The sequence below is a fragment of the Oncorhynchus keta genome, chromosome 22 (assembly GCF_023373465.1).
Source record: "Oncorhynchus keta strain PuntledgeMale-10-30-2019 chromosome 22, Oket_V2, whole genome shotgun sequence".
Lineage (NCBI taxonomy): Eukaryota > Metazoa > Chordata > Actinopteri > Salmoniformes > Salmonidae > Oncorhynchus > Oncorhynchus keta.
The window spans coordinates 12075141-12100555 of NC_068442.1; the positions used below are offsets into that span (position 1 = coordinate 12075141).

The following is a 25415-nucleotide window of genomic DNA, read 5'->3' on the forward strand; positions in this document are numbered from 1 at the left end:
CATTGATTAAGTTCCATCAATTTGAGGTGTTGTTTCATTTGGCACAACTTGTTGGCATCTCAAGATAAGCATCAGCATCCCATATGGAGCATCATTGCAAGCCAAGAGGACATAAGCTTTTGTCGAATGGACAAAAGCCAGGAAACTCTTTCCAAGAATGTTCGTGTTATTGAATGTTCTCCTTATTTTGAGATGGAGGCCTAAATGTCTATACAACAACTTATTACTGTTTTATTCATCAACATAGTGACCATTTTATTTATGATGCTTGTCTCGTCTGGGGAGAAGAGTAAGTGAGCACAAATTATTGCCCATGTCAATAAGCATTTCAAAGGTATCTATGGCTTTGAAGAGGAAAAGTGTCAGGGTTGTCATAGCGCTCTGTTAATTAATCAGCCTCTGTAATTAGTTGCCAGCTGTGAATGGGATTCAGCTGCAAATTTGAGGCATACAGATCATGGAGGTCATGGTCTGATTATGATGTCAAAAAACACATTTTCATTCATTTCTTCTTCTTCTTCTCTGCATAGTGTACACTGCATATATTTGCATGATTTGAGAAAGTCCAGCTGCTGCACCGGATTTGTTTGGGACCAGGAATGGGCAGCCTCAGTCCTTAGGGGCTTCACTGGTGTCTCACTTTTCCCCGGCCCCGGGCTAAAACACAGGACTTTAATAATCAACTAATCATGATCTTCTGTTTAGAATGCAATTAGTTTAATCACCTGTTTTGCTCGGGATGTGGGAAAAGAGTGACATTCCTGTTCTAGACAGATAATCCCACCTGAAAAACTAGGTAGTCAAATATGGCACTTTACTATAGGGCAATTCCATGTTCAATTCCATGAGGGTGACATTGAGACTCAGATTTTTCACTTTAAAATGTGTCAAACTTTGCAATCATTGGTTTTTGTTTAACTGGACTGCACTGGGCCTTTAATATATATATATATATATATATATTACACTATGAGGTTGGAATAATACTGAAATTGTGAAAATTATAATAAAGAGCTGTTTGAAACGAACACCTGAAATTTGAGCCTGTTATGGTGTGATGGAGTTTTGGCAAGCTTGGTGAATTAGAATAGACCAATAAGAAAGAGAGTTCCAAACCACTCTGCCAATTACAGCTAGTTTTCAGTTTTCCTCTCCCTACTCAGTCCACTCCCAAACAGTCCTAGCAAAATTCTTGCTTGATAAATTGCTCTTTGCTAAGAAGTTTTTTTTGGGAGGGGGGATTCTTTTTGACCATTTTAATTTAAAACAATCACAGGAAGGTATGTAATTATTACCCAGAAATTATTTGATATTGAGATTAAAAAATGTCTTTATTGGACATAAAAACAAACCCTACTTTCCACTGAAAAGTTTACAACACATATACTTGAATAACAGTGCAGATGCATTTTGGTTACAGAATGATGGCACGAACACTCACTGTTACTTTGCATCAGCATTGTTCTTAAAGTGAAGTTTTTTTTGCACGAATGTTCAGTGGAAATTGTTAAAAGTAGTCCTTGTGCATAGACGTGGTTCGTTTAACTGCAATTACTGATTTTTAGTTTGAAATAACATTTCAATTTAAAGAATCTGAGTTACACTGTTGCCATGGAATTGCCCTATATCTACAGACGCGAATCGACTTGGAGTCCCTCCCCGCAGGCAGGTCTGTGAAATTCCTCCAGTTATGTTGTAAACAGAGGAAATGCAGCTTGTTGAAGTTGTGACAGATACACGTTTGACTGTCTTTAGTGCCTTCCAGTAACACATGGTAATGTATTACTTTACTTTCGCTTACTATTTTAGAAAGTAGCCTACTTTAGCTAGCTAGTTGGACTGGACAACTATCTGCAGTGACGGGGGAACCAGAATCTGGGTTTACGGGAAACGTTCTCCTCATAGATTCTGGTTCAAGTGGCGGGTAACGTTAACAGTTTGAGAAGGGTCACTCTTTGTTAACTTTTTTTCGGCAACTCTTTCATTTCTATTTTACCTTGGTGCTAAGTATGTTATTTCTGGCTGAAGTGACAAGAATGCTTTTTAATTTTAGAAACATGTCGCTACACCCGCGATAACATCTGATAAATGTGTATGCGACCAATACAATTAGATTTATTGTTGGTGCTTTCCAGACAAAAAAAGGCCAATGTATTACGTCGGTGATCTAAAGTTCGGAAAGTCGTAACTAGAAAGATGCCAGAGTTTCCCGACTTGCAATTCCGAGTTGGATGACCGTTCAAAATATTTTTCACAGTCGGAGTTCGTTTATTCCGACATCCAAGTAGGAAGTCGAGATTTCCGAGGTCCCAGTTGTTTTAAAAGTGGCATAATTTTTTTTAAATTTTTTTTACGTGTTCTGAACTGGAAGTGTCACATGCGGTCGGGTCTAGGCCTAATCATTAGCCCGAACACATTTCTATTGGACAAATTCAGCTAGGTCCCTCTACGTTTTGCAACAAAATCGGCGTAATGAACACGCTTCTGGTTTGATGACCTGTTAGAGGTCAAATAAGTAAACTTAATATTCAGTGATTTTGGCATCTGTCTCATAGGGTGTGCTGGGCACTATGCCAGCCAGGATATTGTTGATTGATTTTGTACAGGAATGGGTTATCACTAAAGTTCACAAAAAAGGTTAGTCTACTACATGTTTAGAAAATGCAGATCAGAACCACATTTTTCATCCAGTCATTACTTTTATGATGACCTGCAACACTGGTTTGCCATTGCATCACAATATTACATTACAGACATGTTAGACAATTGCACTACACCACATAGGAATTGTATAATTTTTCACTATCCATGATGGTTAAACTGAGAAGTGGCCTAAACCAGGAAGTGACTTTCAATTGCCAGTTGTCTGACTGGGTAAACTTGAAAAACCTATGACCAGGTCGGATGTGCTGAAACCACTGAATGACACGGCTTGATAGATCACATATCAAGACAGGAAGTGGTTTAGTTACCACACATTGACCTAGTTACTTATGTCATAGTGAAAAGTAATTGTCAAATGACAATATACTCATTCTGCACTTTTTCAAACTTTGATGGATGAATTGGGGTGGTAGGAGGTGGAATAATGCTCTGTTACCACATCATATTTAAACATTTATCCTGTTTCCACAATCCAGTAATTATCTTAAAGTTTGCTTCGTAACTTTTTTTTCCCTTGCAAAGGTTGGTTGGCTCCCTCATGCTATTTTGTTGCACTTCAACATCCAAACACTTGCTGTTTAGGCTTAACCTAGTGAAGTGGTCAAAAGGGGTTGCCGACTGTTCATTCAGGTACTCTTCAATAACTTTACCTGTGGTCATAAGCTCCAGTATGACTTTGACCTGCTGGTGGACCAGCACACCCAGGATAAGTTGTATTCTTTTAGGGCAAATGGCTCTTTTCATACACTGCTCAAAACAATTAAGGGAACACTTAAAATAGCACATCCTAGATCTGAATGAATGAAATATTCTTATGAAATACTTTTGTCTTTACATAGTTGAATGTGCTGACAACAAAATCACACAAATGATCAATGGAAATCAAATGTATCAACCCATGGAGGTCTGGATTTGGAGTCACACTCAAAATTAAAGTGGAAAACCACACTACAGGCTGATCCAACTTTGATGTAATGTCCTTAAAACAAGTCAAAATGAGGGTCAGTAGTGTGTGTGGCCTCCAGGTGCCTGTATGACCTCCCTACAACGCCTGGGCATGCTCCTGATGAGGTGGCGGATGGTCTCCTGAGGGATCTCCTCCCAGACCTGGACTAAAGCATCCACCAACTCCTGGACAGTCTGTGGTGCAACGTGGCGTTGGTGGATGGAGCGAGACATGATGTCCTAGATGTGCTCAATTGGATTCAGGTCTGGGGAACGGGCCAGTCCATAGCATCAATGCCTTCCTCTTGCAGGAACTGCTGACACACTCCAGCCACATGAGGTCTAGCATTGTCTTGCATTAGGAGGAACCCAGGGCCAACCGCACCAGCATATGGTCTCACAAGGGGTCTGAGGATCTCATCTCGGTACCTAATGGCAGACAGGCTACCTCTGGCGAGCACATGGAGGGCTGTGCGGCCCCCCCAAAGAAATGCCACCCCACACCATGACTGACCCACCGCCAAACCGGTCATGCTGGAGGATGTTGCATGCAGCAGAACGTTCTCCACGGCGTCTCCAGACTCTGTCACGTCTATCGCATGTGCTCAGTGTGAACCTGCTTTCACCTGTGAAGAGCACAGGGCGCCAGTGGCGAATTTGCCAATCTTGACGTTTTCTGGCAAATGCCAAACGTCCTGCACGGTGTTGGGCTGTAAGCACAACCCCCACCTGTGGACGTCGGGCCCTCATACCACCCTCATGGAGTCTGTTTCTGACCATTTGAGCAGACACATGCACATTTGTGGCCTGCTGGAGGTCATTTTGCAGGGCTCTGGCAGTGCTCCTCCTGCTCCTCCTTGCACAAAGGTGGAGGTAGCGGTCCTGCTGCTGGGTTGTTCCCCTCCTACAGCCTCCTCCACGTCTCCTGATGTACTGGCCTGTCTCCTGGTAGCACCTCCATGCTCTGGACACTACGCTGACCGACACAGCCACAGCTCGCATTGATGTGCCATCCTGGATGAGCTGCACTACCTGAGCCACTTGTGTGGGTTGTAGACACTGACTCATGCTATCACTAGAGTGAAAGCACCGCCAGCATTCAAAAGTGACCAAAACATCAGCCAGGAAGCATAGGAACTGAGAACTGGTCTGTGGTCACCACCTGCAGAGTCACTCCTTTATTGGGGGTGTCTTGCTAATTGCGTATAATTTCCACCTGTTGTCTATTCCATTTGCACAACAGCATGTGAAATGTATTGTCAGTCAGTGTTGCTTCCTAAGTAGACAGTTTGATTTCACAGAAGTGTGATTGACTTGGAGTTGCATTGTGTTGTTTAAGTGTTCCCTTTATTTTTTTGAGCAGTGTAGTTCAAATAAAGGATGTAGAGTAGTGAGACTGGCAGCACAGAGTCTGAGCGCTTCAGAGGTAGCCCAGTAACAGTTCTGCTCCGGGGGTGAGTCACTTTCATAGGCAGCCTATTTGTAGGCAACCACAATTTTCTGTTGAACTTAGTGCATTGTTGTTGTTGTTGTTGTTTTTTTACTTTAATGAATGTCTGACTTTACACAGTTTTTGCTTCCTATATTGATTTAGTGTTGTCTATTTTAGTATCTTGCTTAATCAAATAATGTCATACATTGAAGGCCCTATGTTGCCTCCCTGAATTACTTCTGGTTTGATGCAGCAACTTGGAAGATAAGTTAGCTAACTGTATGCAAAGTAGTACAGCAGGTTATTTTCCTAAGTTGACCATTGAAACAAGCCAATACCTTACAGCAATATTTAGCTTAGACTGTTTGAAATTCAATTGTTATGGAAACTGCACAAGGCATATTCTACTCTGTTCTACTTCTCTCATTAGCCTACATTGTAGGTCATAGACTCCTAGATAAGACGCACGGTCTCTTATTCTATACAAAAGAGGGTGTACTATTTGTCATTCATTGCATTGTAAATAGCCTATGTGTTTGAGTTGGCGACGTGTCATCATGCCATGTGGATTGTTATGAGACCACTACATAAGATCTCAAGTTTTCAACTTCCGTGTCAAATATTGTCTGATCCCTGTGGGTCGAGATGCATCCAGGATGATGAGATTCTCGGTCGAGATCATAAACTGAGCATGTCTATTCATGATAGTCGTGGTTGTCACGCGATTAAAATTGATAGGGTTACTGGTCCTGTGCAAAAGAAAAGTGTCAACTTCAGAGCAATGCACAATAAAAAGTATTTCATATTCTATATTTAATAGTGTTCAGAATCTTCTGTTTCGGCTTTCAGGGTTTAGGCTACAAAGTTTTGTCTTACTTTGGAGTTTTTTTTTTTGTCAACAAAATAACCATCCAAAAATGTTGATGTGGAGCATCAGACATTAAGCTAGTTGGAGCATGAGGAGGAATAGGGAGCACATGTATTCCAGCTGCAGACAGTCTGAAGTGTGTGTCTGTGTGTGTGTGTCTGAATTGGTGTGTATGTCTGTTCTCTGCCTGCCCTGCAGTGACTCAGCCTGCAGCCTACAGGAGGGGGTCAGCCCCTTTAAGGCAGTCTTCCATACCAGTGCACACAGGAGCCCATATAGACCTAACCGTCGTGTGCCTTTACCAGTCAATATTTCCATGCACGGCCCTTCCAGACAGGCCAAAGTACTCCTCCGGCTCTCAACTTGTCGCCGATCATCAATCCATTCACTCGTGCGTGCTGTGGTCACAATGTGTGCCATACCTAGAGAACAGTAGTACTGTGGTCTTTTGTGGACGCACAACACAGTCAACCTTGTTGGATTGAGAGGTCAACAGTCTCCTATGTTGATGCATTGCATGATACTGTGTTGTAAGAATTGTAGGATTCTGTACCATTTGAGGCTTTTGCCCCTGTGGACTGGATGCTTAATTCAAAATAATGTCTCTTTCTTGTTAGCCTCTTTACCCTGAGAAACCAGTAAGAATCGGCCCAGCCTAGTGCTAGCATAGTTCCCTTTGAACTACTCTGATAGAGAGCATGCTACTTCCCACTGATAGGGGGAGGGAACTAAGTTCGAACTTGGGACTTCTGCCATCTGCTCTGTGAATTTTACTTTGTGGGTTTTTCGAAGATGGGCCTAATATCCAGTTACACACTCGGTGCTCCTCTTTGTCCCAGTAGTCTGTCTAAATTGGATCTGTTTGTCTAAACTCTTTATGGGCTCTTCTCTTTAGCACCATTCTTTGTTGTGTTCAAAGCAGGCTAACTCTCTCCTTGTGAGCTATGAATTTTGCATCGCTCCTTCTAGGCTTGTTGTACTGTACGTTTAATTTTTTAGTTGGCTGGGTTATTAGACTACAAGTCATTATATTGTATTAAGACCTAGGTTATGTTATCACCACAAAATGAACAACATAAAATGCTATGTGAAGAAAGACCATAGTCTGACATGTCACACTCCATCATTCAGAGACGGGGTTATTTTGAAGGGATCCATTTTACCTTTTCTCTCTCGCTCAGAGCCTGGGCTTCATCGACTAATTAGAGGCGGTTGCTAAGAGATGACAAGCGGTGACATCGCTGCTGAGAGCCTCTGTGCTGCAGCCTGAACCTGTGTCTCTACTCTGGGTCTCTTTTCTCAACCCCTGTCTAGACCTGACTACACCTGACCCATGTGAAGGAGTAGGGGGAGAGGGAGCGAGAGGAGCCACACCACACACGCCATGGCAGCTTTCACCAGTACCCCCAAAGTGAGATCCAGGAGTGCTCCTCGGCACAGAGACTGGGACCAGAGCCCGGCCGAGTGTGACTGGAAGGACTGTGAGGCTGGAGGCGACGAGAGATCTACAGGACACAGCACCATGCTGGAGAAGACCCAGGACTTCTTCCAGATCTGTGACATCGAGGACAAAGGCTTCATCACCCACCGGGACATGCAGGTGAGATCACCTACTGTCTATGGGGCTCACCGAGTGTGACCAAACCGTTCCATGGGAGTTGACAATTTTAGGCTACACCAGCATTATGCATGTTCCCATCCTTAGTACTGTGTATATATTAGTTACCTAGTCATGTATACCCTAGATGTTACTTTTTGTCATTATTTCAGAGTAACACATTTCAACTGATTGACTTTTGATATTGATTGACAGTGCAAGTTGTTGTAGTTGTTTTTTTAAACTGTGTTTTGATCCTTCAGAACAAGAATCAATCATGAGTTGTGGTGGGTTTGTTTGAGTTGCATTCTGTACCATTTGAGGCTTTTCCCACCTGTGGACTGGATGCTTAATTCAGAAGAATAATTAATATTTCCTGTTAGCCTCTTTACCCTGAGAAACCAGTAAGAATTGGCCCAGCCTCGTGCTAGCATAATTGTTTCCTTTGACCTACTCTGATAGAGAATACATGGTACTCTGTGGATTACTCTGTGGATGTATCCTAACCTATGCACCGGCTCCCATAGCTAATTGTTGTAATTTAGGCTTTTGTCAGGGCATCTGAATGACTGCTGTTGACAATAGCATACAGTGCCTTCGGAAAGGATTCAGACCCCTTGACCTTTCTCCAAATTTTGTTCTTTCACAGCCTTATCCTAAAATTGATTATTTTTTAAATCCTCAGCAATCTACACACAATACACCATAATGACAAAGCGAAAACAGGTTTTTAGAAATGTTAGCAAATTCATAAAAATAATAAATATACAGAAATAGCTTATTTACATAAGTATTCAGACCTTTTGCTATGAAATTGAGCTCCGGTGCATCCCGTTTCCATTGATCATCCTTGATGTTTCTACAACTTGATTGGAGGCCACCTGTGGTAAATTCAATTGATTGGACATGATTTGGAAAGGCACACACCTGTCTATGTAAGGTCCCACAGTTGACGGTGCATGTCACAGCAAAAACCAAGTCATGAGGTTGAAGGAATTGTCTGTAGAGCTCACATTGTTGATTGTGTCAGGTTTTGGGAAGGGTACCAACACATTTCTGCAGCATTGACAGTCCTCAAGAATACAGTGCTCTCCATCATTCTTAAATGGAAGAAGTTTGGAACCCCTGCTCTTTTCCTAGAGCTGGCCGCCTGGCCAAATCTGGGTAGAAGGGCCTTGGTTAGTGAGGTGACTGGGGACCCATTGGTCACTCTGACAGAGCTCCAGAGTCCGTCTGTGGAGATGGGAGAACCTTCCAGAAGGACAACCATCTCTGCAGCACAACCACAAATCAGGCCTTTTTGGTAGAGTGGTGAGACAGAACCCAATCCTCAGTAAAAGGCGCATGACAGCCCGCTTGGAGTTTTCCAAAAGGCACCTAAAGACTCTGAGACCATGAGAAACAAGATTTTCTGGTCTGATGAAACCAAGATTGAACTCTTTGGCCTGAATGCCAAGCATCACGTCTGGAGGAAACCTGGCACCATCCTTACGGTGAACCATGGTGGTGGGGATGTTTTTCAGTGGCAGGGACTGGGAGACATGATCGAGGGAAAGATGAATACAGCAAAGTACAGAGATCTTTGAAAACCTGCTCCAGAGCTCTCAGGACCTTAGACTGGGGCGAAGGTTCACCTTCCAACAGAACAACGACCGTAAGCACACAGCCAAGACAACGCAGGAGTGGCTTAGGGACAAGTGTCTGAATGTCCTTGAGTGGCCAGCCAGAGCCCGGACCTGAACCCAATCAAACATCTCTGGAGAGACCTGAAAATAGCTGTGCAGTGAAACTCCCCATCCAACCTGACAGAGCTTGAGCGTATCTGCAGAGAAGAATGCGAGAAACTCCGCAAATACAGGTGTGCCAAGCTTGTAGAGTCATACCCAAGAAGACTTGAGGTTGTAATCGCTGCCAAAGGTGATTCAACAAAGTACTGAGTAAAGGGTCTGAATACTTGTGAATTTTTCATTTAAAAAAATATTTAAAAAATTACCAAACATTTCTAAACCTGTTTTTGCTTTGTTAATATGGGTATTGTATGTAGACTGATACAAATCAATATTAGAATAAGGCTGTAATAAAATCTGGAAAAAGGGAAGGAGTCTGAATACTTTCCGAAGGCACTGTCCATTATGCTAAATAATTCCAAACCTAACAACTGCAACAAATCCTCCATAGACCCTTTGTTAGATTTGGAGACAACAATCTGGTCATTTCACAAGGCTGCATGTGGAGGACAGGGCCTGCGTTTGCTCCATAGAATTAAATGGCACACTTTTATATCTCTGTGCGTGCTCATTAGAGATAATTCTGAGGACGTAGCCTGTATCTATCTTATTCAGGAGAGCATGTGAAAGAGTGACAGGAATCCATGAGACATACGGGCAGCAAAGAGCCACACAGAGCCGTGCTTTGTCATACAGCAACTTCATTTGCGTGACTGTGCAGATCCGAACGCTTCTTACATATTCATCGATGGGCAGAGTATTCCTTTGATCGAGCACTTGTGAGCCCACGCCGTGACGAGAGTCTCAATAGAATAGATCCCTTTGATCCGATGTTAATGGAGATATACCAAAAAATGGCCCTATACCAACTCCCCGTGTTCATTTATGAGTTGTGAAAGTAATGAATTCAGGCCAAACATTTTTTTGTTTGTAATAACGGCAGTGCATAACTGTGTGCACTCCTGTATAATACATTACAATTGTCTGCGTGAATGTGTCATGCAACTGAAATGCATTTCTGCTGGTCTATCCTTATACGACCTGTGTAGAAATGTATTTCTCTGCCATATGCAAGTTGGTTTTAGATGTAGTCGGGTATTTACGATAAAGTTACGAACACATCCATTTTTAAAAATAAAATAAATACATTTCATGAATGTTTTCTAGCGACTGCCAGCATTACTCTGTTTCTGCTGATTGCACAAACAGCCTTACGATGTTTCTCACACCGTGACCATTAGGGTGGCAGTGGTGTCTCCGGCTGTGATCTCTGTCTGCTGACATAAGGGATGTGTTCAGCACAGATAAGAGAGTTTAACAAGGAGTTCCTACCACAAATTTCACAAGTGATTTCGGTGTAAACATAGACATGCGCAGCTCACAGAGGTGAGGCAGCGGCTTAGGCTTTTCTGCATCGTTGTGGTCTTTACTGCTTATTTTCAGGGTTTCATTTGCTTTCACACACTGCTCGGCCTTGTCGTGTAAATGGCAGTTTGGGCGAATGCTGACTGTTTGTTTTTGACTTTGGGCAGAAATGTTCATTTCTATAATGTTTTGAGTTCAATCTGAACGAATGAATGTCTCAAGTTTATTAATATAAACGTTTTATGGAGCAGCCTGTCCTAGTTGTTAACGGTTCCTTTGTCATGAACTCGCGTTACGTCGGTTGTGTGAATGCAAATGATACACCATCCTACACTTTATGAACAGGAAGAACATCTGCTCTCCTGTACTTGGGTACATGACCGTCTCTTCTGATGCTGATGATACTGTTCCCAGGTTTTTGTGCTTGGCTGGCAGCTGTTGTACTGTATTGTTGGCACAGGAGGCTTCTGAGGGATAATGGCTCGCAATAACGTCTGGAATTGAGTGAATGGAATTGCGTGAAACGCATGGAAGCCGTGTGTTTTTTGAGTTTGATACAATTCCATTTATTCTGTTACTATGAGCATCTTCTCCCCCAATTACAGTGTCCGTTTAACGTAAAGACTCTTGAGTCCTTCAGGTCCCCAGTTGTGTCTATGGCACCTGATTTGTGTTGCATGTCCTGCTCCGCAGCGGCTCCATGGACAGCTGCCCCTCAGTGCAGAGGAGCTGGAGAATGTCTTCGACACCCTGGATTCTGACGGCAACGGATACCTCACCCTGCAGGAGTTCTCCTCAGGGTTCAGTACGTTGACTATGTCCTCTTCTCGCTTTCTACTGTCCAATGTATGTTGGATGTTCAGTGATTTGTTTTGAAAAAGTGATGTCGTTTGATTTGATGCATCTTCCCTTTCTACATAATAACATGAACTGTGCTAGTGCAAGCAGATTATGCAGCTCTGAGTAGGTACAGATACATAGAAAGAGAGGGAGTAAAGGGTATTATAAATCATCTCCTGGACTCTTTATTTCTCAAGGTGAATTCCTGTTTGGCCGAAGGATCTCTGTAACAGAAGGGATGGGGGAGGCCAGTCCCATTGCCAAGGAAGCCAACCAGGGCCCCCCAGACTCCCTTTACCAGACCCAGTGGGAGGAGAGGCTGATGGGCAGCGAGGATGAGGAAGAGAGGCACTTCTGCATGCTCATGGAGAGCTTAGGCGCCAGCAACGTCTTTGAGGAGTGAGTGTTTGTTTTTGTCTGTGACGTCCATACTATGTGAATCTTTGTCCAACCCTCAATAATGCTCTCAAATGACCAGTCTATTCCTTTAGAAGGATTAGATTGATTGAAGTCAGCTGTGCAAAACAAAAAGCGCTAAATTGCCGCTCCAAAGTAGTGCTAGCCAATCTGTTTCAATCATGCTTGCTTTGATATTTCTCAAATTCTATAAGCTTAACAAACAAGCATAAAGTCTACAGACATGTTTAAGTAGAAAACAGATGAAATACCTGGGGTCACTGTCGTCTACCCAAAAAACCTCACATTGGAAAAGTTTGTCTAAATTGAGTTGGGTTATTTAACCTTGAACAAATCATTATCGTCACTGACGTTCATGTCTATGGATGTATTCCAGACATTGGTGGGTGCTGGCACCAGTACTTTTGGCCATTTGAACTCCAGGCATTCAGAGGAGAGAAACGAGAGAGCCGTGCCTCGTTTAATGCATGACTAGACTCACCTTTAGCAAACAAATGTGGCTCAATAAAAGCAAACTGTAGTAGGTGAGGATGTCAACTTGATAAGTACATCCTATTGACAGTCTGCAAACCTGGGTTAGAACCAGAAAGGAATGCTGACAATTTACATCAGATCAATTTGCTTCAACCTCCGGTGTGTTTTCCTGAAGTTGACACAGCATGTAACTCTACTGTGAGGATTGGAAAGTTTCCATATTTGTATAGGAGTCTTATCAGTCAGTCCAAATTTCTATGAACAGAGATCCATCAAACATGCATTGTATGAAATCATTTTATCAATTGGTCTTTCCACATATTGCCCTGCCAAATAATTACGTAAATATATGATTCCAGTCATTATCTGAACACTGACGTGAAGACCATGGCACAGACAAAGATTGTGTTTAAACTGTTGTATCAAAATAGCACTATTTTCAACTAACAGGACATGGGATTTTCTAGGATAAGATCATCTTGACCAAATGTCAATTTTGCAAGTCAGCACTGCTGCAGGCAGCCCACAGCTACCCACTGCCTGCCTGCCTGCCTACATCGTTCACATTGACCTAAAAGTATCATTCGACTTAAAGTATTTTTTTTTCTTTCCCCCACACCAAGAAGTACCTCAGTACAGTTGTTCTACACAGAAACCTGAGTACAGACTGTATTCCAGGTCTTGTCATTCAGACTAATCTTTGTTCTGACCCCCTTCCCATCAGCCCTGGTGAGGTGCGTAGTCTGTGGGCCCAGCTGAGAAGAGATGAGCCGCATCTCCTGTCCAACTTTGAGGAGTTCCTGGCCAGGGTCACCTTCCAGATCAAAGAGGCCAACCAGGAGAAGAGGGAGATGGAGAGCGCCCTTAAAAGGTAGAAATATCGCCATTCTTCAGGTATTGGTACCTATGTAGAATTTAAGCAATTAGTAGCTCACTGTAGCCTGGTCCCAGATCTGTTTGTGCCGTCTTGCCAACTCAAATAGTCATTGGTTACATGATACAAACAGGTCTGAGACCAGGCTAGCTCAATGTTCCTTTACAGATAACCTCTGCAGGAGTAACAAATGGCAAAGTAGCTTGCTGTATATGCTTGCTACGATATGAATGTCATTTAAACCTTTTTTGCATTAAGGCATCTATAGAATGATCATCCCCAGGTATCTGTTTTTTCTGTGTTTTTCTCCCCCTTTAAAAAAATATGTTTATTACTAAAGGTAACTTTTTCTGACTGACATATTTGTAGTCCTTAGTTAAGCCTGCAAAATTCCACACATTAAGAGCTAGTGCTGCCTTGGGAAGGGAGAAGTGTTAAAGTTTTACAGTGTGGGTGGAAAACTTTTAGTCCACTGTTGGGATGTGCCTAACCTCCCAGCTCCAAAGCAATATTAAGTGCTTGTGAATGTGCTCCCAAAACTCTCACTTTCTCCAAATTGTGACAGACAATGATCATAGCAATTTTACTCAAAGGAATACTACTTGACAATCTCTACCTACTGGTTTATTATGTCATGTTTCAACTGAGCACAGCTTAGCTTTTGTACCATAGTGGTGCATTACATAGTCACCCATAGCTGAACAACAACCTGTTTTTGAGGCCGTTTCTAAGTGAAAGGAATGCAAATGTTGGATGAAGGCTGCTATGGTTGGGTTTTATGACCGGTGGCTCACACTGCAGCTGTTTCAAAACTCGTGAACGTCTTTCTTGCTCTATTCAGAGCTGTAGAGACGGATTTAACAAAAAAAAAAAATTAAGCTGGCCGGAGTGGTCAGGCCTTGAATGGTTAAGTAATTATAGTTATCCTTTTTGATTTTCAGATGTGAACTACACTGCAAATAATAATCTTTTTTTCTGGTACTCATCTGAACCTGTTATTTGTTGCTATGCCTGTTTGGAATGCGTCATACCAGCTTACAGTTGACCTACTGTATGATTTTAAATGGCAGACTGAAAGCTTAACTAAACATTTGATAACGCTTGAGTGGCCCATTTTCTTATGTGCTGCCAAAGCTAATGGAAAATGCTTTATTAGCATTAACAAGAATTCTACATCCGAACAGAAAAGCAGCAACACATGACGACGAGATCCAGCGCTTATATGAAGAAATGGAGCAGCAAATCAAAAATGAGAAGGACAGGATCCTCCTGCAGGTAAAGGAAGAGATCTCCCACTGCATACGCCTTGTTAGTAACCTCAGTTTTGTGGAAGATCCTCTTGCTCTCTTGTTCTCCCTCCCTCCCGCTCTCTCTCTCTCTCCCCCCTGCAGGACTCTGAGCGCTTCCTGTCTAGGAGCCAGGACCTAGAGCATCAGCTCTCCAGTAAGGAGCGGGAGCTGGAGCAGATCTTCCAGAAACAGAGGCGGGTGAGTCCGGACTCGAATGATGAGTCCTTGATGATCACAGGCATCACACTGATGGGTAGATTTGCACTGTGCAAAACGTATTATTTTAGATTTAAATCTAATTTTGGTGACCGAATTGTCACCAGGTGTTATTATTAGTGGACTCTAAGAGTTGTTGCTGAGTGTCTGTCTGCAGCATATTCTTTAATGGAAACTAAGAGCGGATCATGTGTAACCATCACACTCTCACAAACAGAACACCACTGAAGCTTTTAAGACTAATTTGTCCATTGGAAATTAGTCTCATTTTTAATTTAATAGCTTTAATATTACAGATTGTGGCTTTCATCAATGTAATTGTCTGCATCATTTCCACTATTATTTTCCCCTATCTCCCCTAACTGGAGTAAACTAATTGGCAACAATTAGTCTTACCAGTACTTCTTCATTTGCTTTACACACGGGAATAAGGCTTTAGTTCCTACTGTACCCAAGTCACCAAGGCTTTCTCTCAGAGGTACCTGAGCGCCTCTAATTATTGTAAATGTAATTCACATTTCATGTTCCTCTCTGCCGATCATGGAAATAGAATGGCAGAACATTGACTTTAATGGGAATGTCTGTTCTAGAGATTCTATTTCTATGCTGCCAACACAATCTGTAAAGGAGGCATCCAGATCCTATGCTGGCTAGCCTCATCGCAGTGTCGCTCAATTTAAAAAATCTATTGTTTTAGATCTCCTGTTGGAGCACTTTGGCTTATATATGTAGAACAGTGATAGTAGTGTTTGAGGCTACAGTCAAGACAGCAGCCTTATGAGTGTCTTCACACAGCCCCTGGATTTAATGGATGTGTGTGGGTCAGACCAGGGCGGCAGATATCACTTGTTTCATCTTTTCCATTCATCAATGCTCGGTGTATCGTAGCAATCACACAATAGAGACTGATTGCTAAGGACGATCAGGCTATGATTGTTACTGCATAGTAGTGTCTGGGAAATTGTTTTAAAAGCTGTATATGATCAGATGAAAGTGCGTTTTGTAGGGCGTCTGCTTTTGGCCGTAGTGTTTTGTGTGTTGTCCCCTCTGCCATTCTCCTCTGTGTGACTGTGGCCCCTCTCCCCTGTGTCCCCCTCCCCCAGTTGGAGTGTCAGTGTCGGGAGCTTCACAGCGAGCAGCACGTGACCAAGGTAGAGAATGTGAAGCTGAAGCAGACCAATGAGGATCTGGCCCAAGAGCTGGAGCACACCAGTCAGGAGCTGAGCCTGGCCCAGGATCAGCTGGGCCTCCTGCAGGAGCAGTCGTCACGCCTGCACAAGGAGAGGGAGAGGTAAGTCTGCTTGTTTGTGGCTGGCTGTCTGGTCGGCTAGCTGACTGTCTGGGATCCTGATTGGGTCTCCTTTTGAGTCCACAGTACACGAATATGTGGATTTGTTTTCCAACACAGGGAAATGTACCAGGTCACAGAGGGATTGCAGAGAGAGCGAGCAAGCCTGCTGAAACAACTTGACCTGCTGAGGTAAGAGTGGCTGAGTGGAGACAGACAGACGCACACTAGGAGAGAGGCAATGGGTTATATCAGTCCAGGGGCCACTGTTCTCCAAATCAATGAGCAAATAGCACTGTACAATAGTGTACAATGTCATTTTCACTACAAACCAAGGCCACGCATCCATCGAGCAGATAGCAAAGCATATAGCATTGACCTCAGGCAAACTCCTCGAAGCGCTTTATCACTTGTTCTTAGAAAACGTTTATTTTTTGCAATGAACCCATTACTTGTTATTTTGTCTCCAGGGAAATGAACAAACACTTACGAGATGAACGAGATATGTCCTCGTATCAAGTAAGTATTCGCATGCATTTTTTCATTGTCCATTTGTGAAATCCCATGTCTGTCTGCTCTGTTTGATAGATCCAATCCTAAAAATGTGAAAAAGCATGGAACCTAGAAAACGTTTTTTAAAATCAAATCCAATTGCAATCAAACTGTAGATTTAAATTTGTTTTGCAGAAACTGAGGAATACTGTTGAAAATCCTGCTTGGAACCCGAGGCCTGGATCAAATACTCTGAATCCCTTTGACAAAAAGGCCTTTAAATGGTACACAGTTTGCTCTGAAATGCTTTTAATACAAATTGAGTGAATACTGTCTGATTCAGTCGTGGAGGCCTTAATTTATACAAATGTTCAATTCACCTACAATACACACTTCAGTATGACTGACTGTAGTTTGAGTAGTTATTAATGGTGAATGATTCATATTTTCTAAGTAGATGGCATTACACAAAGTAGAACAAAGCACGTGACACAGAATGCAAATGTAGGACAGAAAGCTGTTCAATAGGGCTGCAGTTGTAACTCTGTGCAGAACATGTCCGTACCGTATTTACATTGTTCTGAATATGCAAATGCTTATATAATTATGCGAGTCGCTTCACATTCTACAGCCATATCGTTATGTTAAAAAAAAAAAGCAATTGTCAGCCAATTCACATTTGTCCCTCCAATTACCATCTCATCCCTGTCTCTCCAGTGAGGAAGAGGTAGGGCTCCCCCACTCTAAGAAGAAGAGCCCAGGGGAAGTGAATGGCTACAGCCTGGAGGATGTGGTAGCGTCCAAACCCCCCCACATACCCCTACAGAGGATCATCTCCATAGAGGAGGACCACCTACCCCAGCTCTTGCAGGATGACTACCATGCCCAGCTCTGTGAGTGGAGCGAGGAGGCGGAGGAAGACGGGGAGGAGGAAGAACACACAGAGCTGCAGATGAACTCGATATATCCTCCAAGTTCTCTTCCGACTAGGGAGCAGCAGCCAGCTGACACCAGAGAGTCAGAGACGCCTACATCCCCCAGGGGCCAGCCTGTCGGAAAGGAGACCGTGGTGAACGTAAGACTTTTATGCTCAGAGACGAGGTTGATTGGTCATAATGTGGACAGGCTTTGTTTTGTCTCTGATCAATAGACAATGAGAAGGTGTCAGTTGGCCTAGTAACCTTCCCTTTAAAAGAACCTTGCCAGAACCTTGTCTTCCTCTTCAGTCCTTCAGGGTTGTTTATAGGTCAGTGTGTTTTTGTTGGTTCTCCTGACCCCGTATAGAGAGGGGTGACGGTGGATGTACAGCACAATGTGTTTTCAAAGTCCTGTTTTTCTGTCTGAGCAGACCTGAGATAGAACAGCGGTCACAGGGTTGGGTTTTTCACTTTGAGTGACTTGACCCCACAGTTACCCTGGCAACAGGTTTAGCTACTTGTGTTGAATTAATGTTTCAGGAGGTTTTCATGATTTAATGTCATCTAGGAACTTACTCTATATACAGTGCATTTGGAAAGTATTCAGACCCCTTGACTTTTTCCACAATTTGTTAAGTTAGTCTTATTCTAAAATCTTATTCAATCTACACACAATACCCCATAATGACAAAGCAAAAACAGGTTTTCAGAAATTTCTGCTAAACTTAAATCCCATTTACATAAATATTCAGACCCTTTACTCAGTACTTTGTTGAAGCACAATTGGCAGCGATTACAGCCTAGAGTCTTCTTGACGCTACAAACTTGGCGCAACTGTATTTGGGGCGTTTCTCCCGTTCTCCGCAGATCCTCTCAAGCTCCCGAAGCCACTCCTGCGTTGTCTTGGCTGTGTGCTTAGTCGTTGTCCTATTGGAAGGTGAACCTTCACCCCAGTCTGAGGTCCTGATCGCTCTGGAGCAGGTTTTCATCAAGGTTCTCTGTAATTTGCTCTGTTCATCTTCCCCTAGATCCTGACCGGTCTCCCAGTCCCTTCCGCTGAAAAACCTTACCACAGCGTGATGCTGCCACCATGCTTCACTTTAGGGATGGTGCCAGGCTTCTTCCAGATGTGACGCTTGGCATTCCAACCAAAGAGTTCAATCGTGGTTTCATCAGGCCAGAGAATTTAGTTTCTCATGGTCGGAGTCCTTTAGGTGCCTTTTGGCAAATTCCAAGCGGGCTGTCATGTGCCTTGTACTGAGGAATGGCTTCCGTCTGGAAACTCTACCATAAAGACCTGATTGGTGGAGTGCTGCAGAGATGATTGTCCTTCTGGAAGGTTATCCCATCTCCACAGAGGACCTCTGGAGCTCTGTCAGTGACCATCAGGTTCTTGGTCACCTCACTGACCTAGGCCCTTCTCCCCTAATTGCAAAGTTTGGCCGGGTGGCCAGCTCTAGGAAGAGTCTTGGTGGTTCCAAACTTCCATTTAAGAATGTGTTCAATGCTGCAGATGTTTTTTAAAGTTTTTTTAGACCTTTCCCCAGATCTGTGCCTCGACACAATCCTGTCTCGGAGCTCTACGGACAATTCCTTCGACCTCATGGCTTTGTTTTTGCTCTGATATGCACTGTCAACTGTGGGACCTTATAGAGACGGGTATGTGCCTTTCCAAATCATGTCCAATCAATTGAATTGACCACAGGTGGACTCCAATCAAGTTGTAGAAACATATCAAGGATGATCAATGGAAACAGGATGCACCAGCGCTCAATTTTGAGTCTCATAGCAAAGGATCTGAATACTTATGTAAACAAGATATTTCTGTTTTCCATTTCGTGCAAGTTCTCCCACTTAAAAAGATGAGGCCTGTAATGTTCATCATAGGTACACTTCAACTATGACAGACAAAAAAAAACATGTACTGGCTTAAGCAGGGGGACACGTCTGGCACTGCAGGATTTGAGTCCCTGGCGGTGTAGTGTGTTACTGATGGTAGGCTTTGTTACTTTGGTCCCAGCTCTCTGCAGGTCATTCACTAGGTCCCCCCGTGTGGTTCTGGGATTTTTTTCTCACCGTTCTTGTGATCATTTTGACCCCACAGGGTGAGATCTTGCGTGGAGCCCCAGATCGAGGGAGATTATCAGTGGTCTTGTATGTCTTCCATTTCCTAATAATTGCTCCCACAGTTGATTTTTTTTCAAACCAAGCTGCTTACCTATTGCAGATTTGGTCTTCCCAGCCTGGTGCAGGTCTACGATTTTGTTTCTGGTGTCCTTTGAAAGCTCTTTGGTCTTGGCCATAGTGGAGTTTGGAGTGTGACTGTTTGAGGTTGTGGACAGGTGTCCTTTTTATACTGATAACAAGTTCAAACAGGTGCCATTAATACAGGTAACGAGTAGAGGACAGAGGAGCCTCTTAAAGAAGAAGTTACAGGTCTGTGAGAGCCAGAAATCTTGCTTGTTGTAGGTGACCAAATACTTTTCCACCATAATTTGCAAATAAATTCATTAAAAATCCTACAATGTGATTTTCAGGATTTAAAAAACAATTATGTCATAGTTGAAGTGTACCTATGATGAAAATTACAGGCCTCATCTTTTTAAGTGGGAGAACTTGCACAATTGGTGGCTGACTAAATACTTTTTTCCCCCAGTGTATGTCTGAATACTTTACGAATGCACTGTATTTCAAGAAATGTACAACTTTATGGTTTTCTAGGATAGTAGTTGTGTTGTGGACTTAGAATTAGGGTATATATGATGTATTCAAAATATGCAAAAATATGTTGCTCAAATATTTGGTGCATCAGCTAGGGCCATGTCATCGTTTTAGTATACCCTCTCCCAGCATATGTTGACTTGGATAGCCGCAATCTGAAATATCTTGCTTATTACTTGAGGAGAAGTTAACTTAAGCACAAAAGGGAGTATGGCAAAATGCAATGAAACTTATAGAATGACCTCTTCCCTCTGCTTTATCTCTCTGTGTTGTTTCCAGGAGGTTGCAGCACCACCCCCGGACCGCCTGTTTAAGATCGTGCTGGTAGGGAACTCTAGCGTGGGGAAGACCTCCCTCCTCATGAGGTTCTGTGACGACTGCTTCTACCCAGGCACCTCTGCCACCGTGGGTGAGTAGTGGCTGGCCTCTCCAGGGTTCCTTTTCTACTGCAGAGCAGGATTTTCATTAGGCACCAACGGAACAAAGTGGATGGAAACCCGGGAAGAACTACCTGGACTTAAGAATAAGAATCTCTAGTTTTATGTTGCAAACTGTTTTAATACGGTGTGGTTCTAATCAACATGACCCAGGGCAGAGCTGAGCCCACAGACATGTGGCTGGCTGACCTCACCCTCCCTCTCACACCTCATACTGGCTTTACTCATTAAGCTCTTTTAAATGCTGATTGCTTACACTGTGGAAGGCCAACTGTTGTTGATTTTGCACTACATAGGCAACAGCCTAAGCGGATAAACCATATTGTGGTACTGTTGTATTGACTGACTTGCAGTCACACAGACCATAACTGGATACTTCCAATTGGCCTTTCTGTTGTACAGTAGATTTTTACACACCCAAACCTAGTTTGTTCTTTGACTGACTTGCGAGCATACTGAATTATTCAGAATCCAAGTACGAACAGCTCATGAACTCTAATCTCCTCTCTATTTAGACCCTGTTTGGAAGCACACAAAAATGATTTGATTCTGAAAATAGTCATTTTTAGGAGAGAGTCAGATGGATTTTGAATTATATGGTCCCTCTAGAACAATGGGCAATATACTCTCAACTCTCATTGACACAATTGTGATGCAATCATTGACAAAAAAAACATGTTTCTCCTTTTCTATTTGAGCACAGGGGACAAATATATTGTTGATTGCGACCATCGATGGGATTAACATTTCAAAAACTCAGAGAAGGACATATCCTTTTGAAGTTCCTTGTTCTACCAGAGTTTGCCCGGAAATCAATTGTTGGTTCCTTTCAACATTGTTCAACCTTTTCTATTTTGCTACAAACTCAGCACTTCTACAAATAATACTGACAGAAAATTACAAGAAAAAATATAATTGGAAGGAAAAATCTAGTAAATTACTTGGGTGACTTAAATCCGAGGAATATTATCTTGCCCATCCTGCATCAACAGGCATAGACTACAGTGTGAAAACGATAACGGTGGACAACAGCCAGGTGGCGCTGCAGATGTGGGATACAGCAGGACAGGAGAGGTGGGAGCTTGACCATATTAAGTGAATTTACACGCATTCAACCTTTTACCTCTGCAGCTTTTGTTTTGCTACATGCAGTTATGCTGTATGGCACATTGCTAATGTCAGTGAAGTGAAATATTACTGCAGTGCTTTTCATTTTTTTTTTTTTTTTACAGTATTTTCTAATGAGACCATGTTGCACATGACACTTGAAAATAGTATCTAATGAGACAACATTTTTAGTATAAGATCAAATTCCATAATTATTTTGTTATGCTTGAGTATACGGTACAAATGGGGAAGTTCTCAGTTTTCCTTCTCCACCCCTTCAGGTATCGCAGCATCACCAAGCAGTTCTTCCGCAAGGCTGACGGTGTGGTAGTCATGTATGACATCACTGATGAGCAGAGCTTCACTGCTGTGAGACAGTGGCTGACCAGTGTACAGGTAAGATGAGCCCAAGCACTTCACTGCTCACCTCTGAAATAGCAGGCCTACACATACAAGCTCAGAGAAATGTAGATCATACGGAGAGCCTCCTCCTGCTCAATAGCATATTCAATGTAGGCTTACAGAATATTTTATATACAATATCAGCTCAAATGCGCTAATTATTGTAATTATTACTGGATATTTGTAAAGAGGCACGATACAAGTTACCATTCATTATCGTTACGGATTGTGTGTCATGTACTACCGTTATTTGTCCGTGACCTTGCTCAGTGTAACACTGATGTTAAAAACCTGCAACGCTGAATGCTGCTCACCCACAGGGTATCTGAAAGAGACCGCTGAGGTTCTAGACCTTAATGGAGTGCATCAGTGCCCAACATCTCCATCTCTCTTCACAGGAGGGGGCCGGCGAGGATATTCCCATCATGCTGCTGGGAAACAAAACGGACAAGGAGAGCGAGCGGGAGGTTCAGACGAGAGTAGGCGAAAAATTGGCCAAGGTCTGTCTATCGGCAATTCCCTGGGCGTTGTCTTCAACCCACAGGCTTCTCAGTACCCACAGCCACAAAGTAGTAGGCCATCTTCTCACTGAATAAGAAAAGGCAACAGAAAATCGTTTTGTTTTATTTTTGTCTTTTTTTTTAACAAGATGTGTGTGTTGGCCTTAAAGGTCTAGGAGGTTTTTTTTTTCTTCATCCCTCTATAATTTTGTATATTTGTATATTCAATTTTTTTCCCCTTTTGGGTCTGTAGTTTCTATGGTGATAGATAATTGCTAAGTGCCTTAGATCAGTCGAGCTGCTCTTATTTTTCATTTTGCTCCAATGGCCGTTAGTCCAGACAATGATTACCTTTAATGTTACTAAACAGGCCTGAGTAGGAGGCTGTGTGGAAGAGGAGAGCATGATCGACCTACTACAGCCAGTTCCAATCAGAGCACTCTACTGTACATCCCATTGACTTCCCGGTCTTTCATTTGCTAATGACAGTTATGAAATCTCCTTTGCAGGACTGCCAGTTGATTTTCTATGAGTGCAGTGCTTGCTCTGGACAAAACGTTGTACACTCTCTGGTACATTTGGCAAGGTGAGTTAAGTTGAGCGCTGTGTGGGATTCTGCCCAGCGTTTTAACAGGACATAAGTCTTACTACGTCCACCTCTTACTATTGTCTTAACATGAGTGTTTGTAATTTCAATGTTGGCCATTTAGCAAGGCTATACGAAGGGAAAAGCAAGCTTAATACTGTCAGGCCAAAAATGTAATAACTGTGCTTGGGCTTCATCCAAGCTAGGCTTTATGTGGTTTGCAGTGAAATCTGACGCTCACTTTAGGCCAATTGTGTCGGTGTGTCTGGAGGTACAAAAAACTCTGTGTTGATATTAACAAGTACAGGGAAAGAAAGGAAAACAATGACCAATCGTATCATTCCTAAATACACACTTAACACACATAATAAACAACTTTATTCTAGCAGTTAATGCTCCCAACTTCAATAATCGTATCGGAATCTAATGTTGTGACATTTCTTCAGTCAAGTCTATTGCACTGTAATTTCTGTTGGGTTCTCACACTCGGTAATAAACAATTAACCTACAGTATGTGACTGGCTCATTTCTGAGTAAAATCTCTTCTGTGTCCCCTAGAATTCTGAAAGAGCAGGAGGACAGAGAGAAAGAGAAGACGGTCCAACTGGTAAACGGCTCTTCACATAAGAAGAGGTCCTGCTGCTAGCAACAAGAAGGCTACTAGCTAGCTTCTATTTTCTCAACACACAAGGTGATGGTGAACTCACCTAATTAAGTGTACAGTATATTCTGACTAGAGTTCCTTCAGAACTCAAAGATCTACAGCACTATACCTCTCACTGTCACCCAGTCCACCTACGGTGTGAACACCTGTTTCTTGAATCTGTGGTTTTTTTAAAACAAAAACACATCTTTCAGGGGGTAAAAAAATAAACATGTCTTAGCATTTCACACAATGAAAGGGCCAGGGTAGGTGCTGACACAGCCATACATGGATAATGACATTTTTAAAACGACAGTCTTGCACTACAATAATAAAATACAGATTTTCCTTAATGACAACTTATTTTTAATGAAAATGTAAATGTAAGTCAAAACCAGTAACTACACTACTTTTATATTTAATTCAGTACAGTTTACACTGTCTGACAAATGTACTGAAAAAATAAAAGTAAACCTTGTTAATAGTTGGGTTAGGTTTCGTGAAATCTGAATTTCGTTCAGGACCAATTTAACATTTTCCAATAGTAGGGAAGGGTTATAACATTTGTCAGATTTGGACATCATCTCAGATCAATTTGATGAATAGATTAGCTTATCCCTCAAATGTAACAAGGTTTACTGTGTTGTATATGTAATGTCGGGACGATTTACCAGAAGTCAACTACAGATGTGGGATCCTAATTCGACCAGTATTGTCGAAGCAAAATAATCCTGCAGCAACAGGATTTGAACGTTTAGTCCATTAACTTTTCTGCCGACGTAATGTTGCTAGATTAGGCTACATGATTAGGCTACATGAAAAGTGCAATACTGTTAATATAATGTGAGTTTTTAGTGAATCTATGTCAATTCTGGGGCACAGAAATTCTCAGCAACAGCAGTGATCAAGTGAAGATCCTACATCTGTACGTGTCTAGAAAGTCTAATTGGCAGCTTCTCCTTTTACACAAATGTTTGTTTTACACTTTGCATTGACAGTGGAAGGTAGTAAAGCTCTGACATACTATACCTCTCTCAAAGCGTTTGCATATAAACCGTCACCACTATTTAGCTTTTTTATGTAATTGGCACAGTGTTATTTCTATGAATGAGTTCTGTTGTACTGTAGTTGTTTGCTTAGTTTTGCCAAGAGATTTGCCTTCTCTTAGAAGTATTTGTTTGTGGGCGCACTAAAACAGTTCTCCTAATAATTCCATAAGAATGTATATTGTGCCAAGTATCCTTGAACAAATGTTCTATTTGAAATCTAACACATTGCAATGTATGCCATCACTGTACCTGTAAAGTACCTCAGATACCGATAGAAACGTATGAGAGACTGGAGGTATCTTTAGATACGTATTGTACTGTATGTGTATGTTCTGTGATGTTGAAGGATACTGAGATTGTAATTTGGAGCCCTCCGGTATAGAGAGTATTTCTTATGTATTTGACAGTGTGCCATAGCGCCATGACTACTCTAAATGAACCAATTCAGTTGCATTTGCGCCACGCTACTGGGCCTGTGTTCTTGCACAATAATGTGAAAATGTAAATAGGAAAAATGTTGTATGGTTTCTCTGAATAATAAACAGATATTGTATATTTCAGTGAT

The 25415-nt window shown here is 42.4% G+C and overlaps 1 protein-coding gene across 4 annotated transcripts; it reads left to right on the forward strand.

The window, feature by feature from the left end:
- Positions 1-1127: 1127 nt before the first annotated feature.
- Positions 1128-25405, forward strand: cracr2aa (calcium release activated channel regulator 2Aa). Of its 4 annotated transcripts, none has more exons than XM_035798254.2 (18): positions 1128-1280; positions 7224-7509; positions 11292-11403; positions 11636-11837; positions 13054-13200; positions 14388-14478; positions 14595-14690; positions 15812-15999; positions 16117-16188; positions 16467-16515; positions 16684-16772; positions 17206-17563; positions 20406-20535; positions 21556-21637; positions 21952-22066; positions 22471-22572; positions 23082-23158; positions 23717-25405. In XM_035798254.2, exons 2-18 carry the CDS (start codon positions 7294-7296, stop codon positions 23802-23804), a joined length of 2214 nt encoding a protein of 737 aa, XP_035654147.2. In that variant the 5' UTR covers positions 1128-1280; positions 7224-7293; the 3' UTR covers positions 23805-25405. The 4 variants fall into 4 exon arrangements, with proteins under 4 accessions (XP_035654147.2, XP_052330745.1, XP_035654146.2 ...); XM_052474785.1 differs by lacking the exon at positions 1128-1280 and adding an exon at positions 1528-1669; XM_035798253.2 differs by lacking the exon at positions 1128-1280 and adding an exon at positions 1618-1774.
- Positions 25406-25415: the final 10 nt, after the last annotated feature.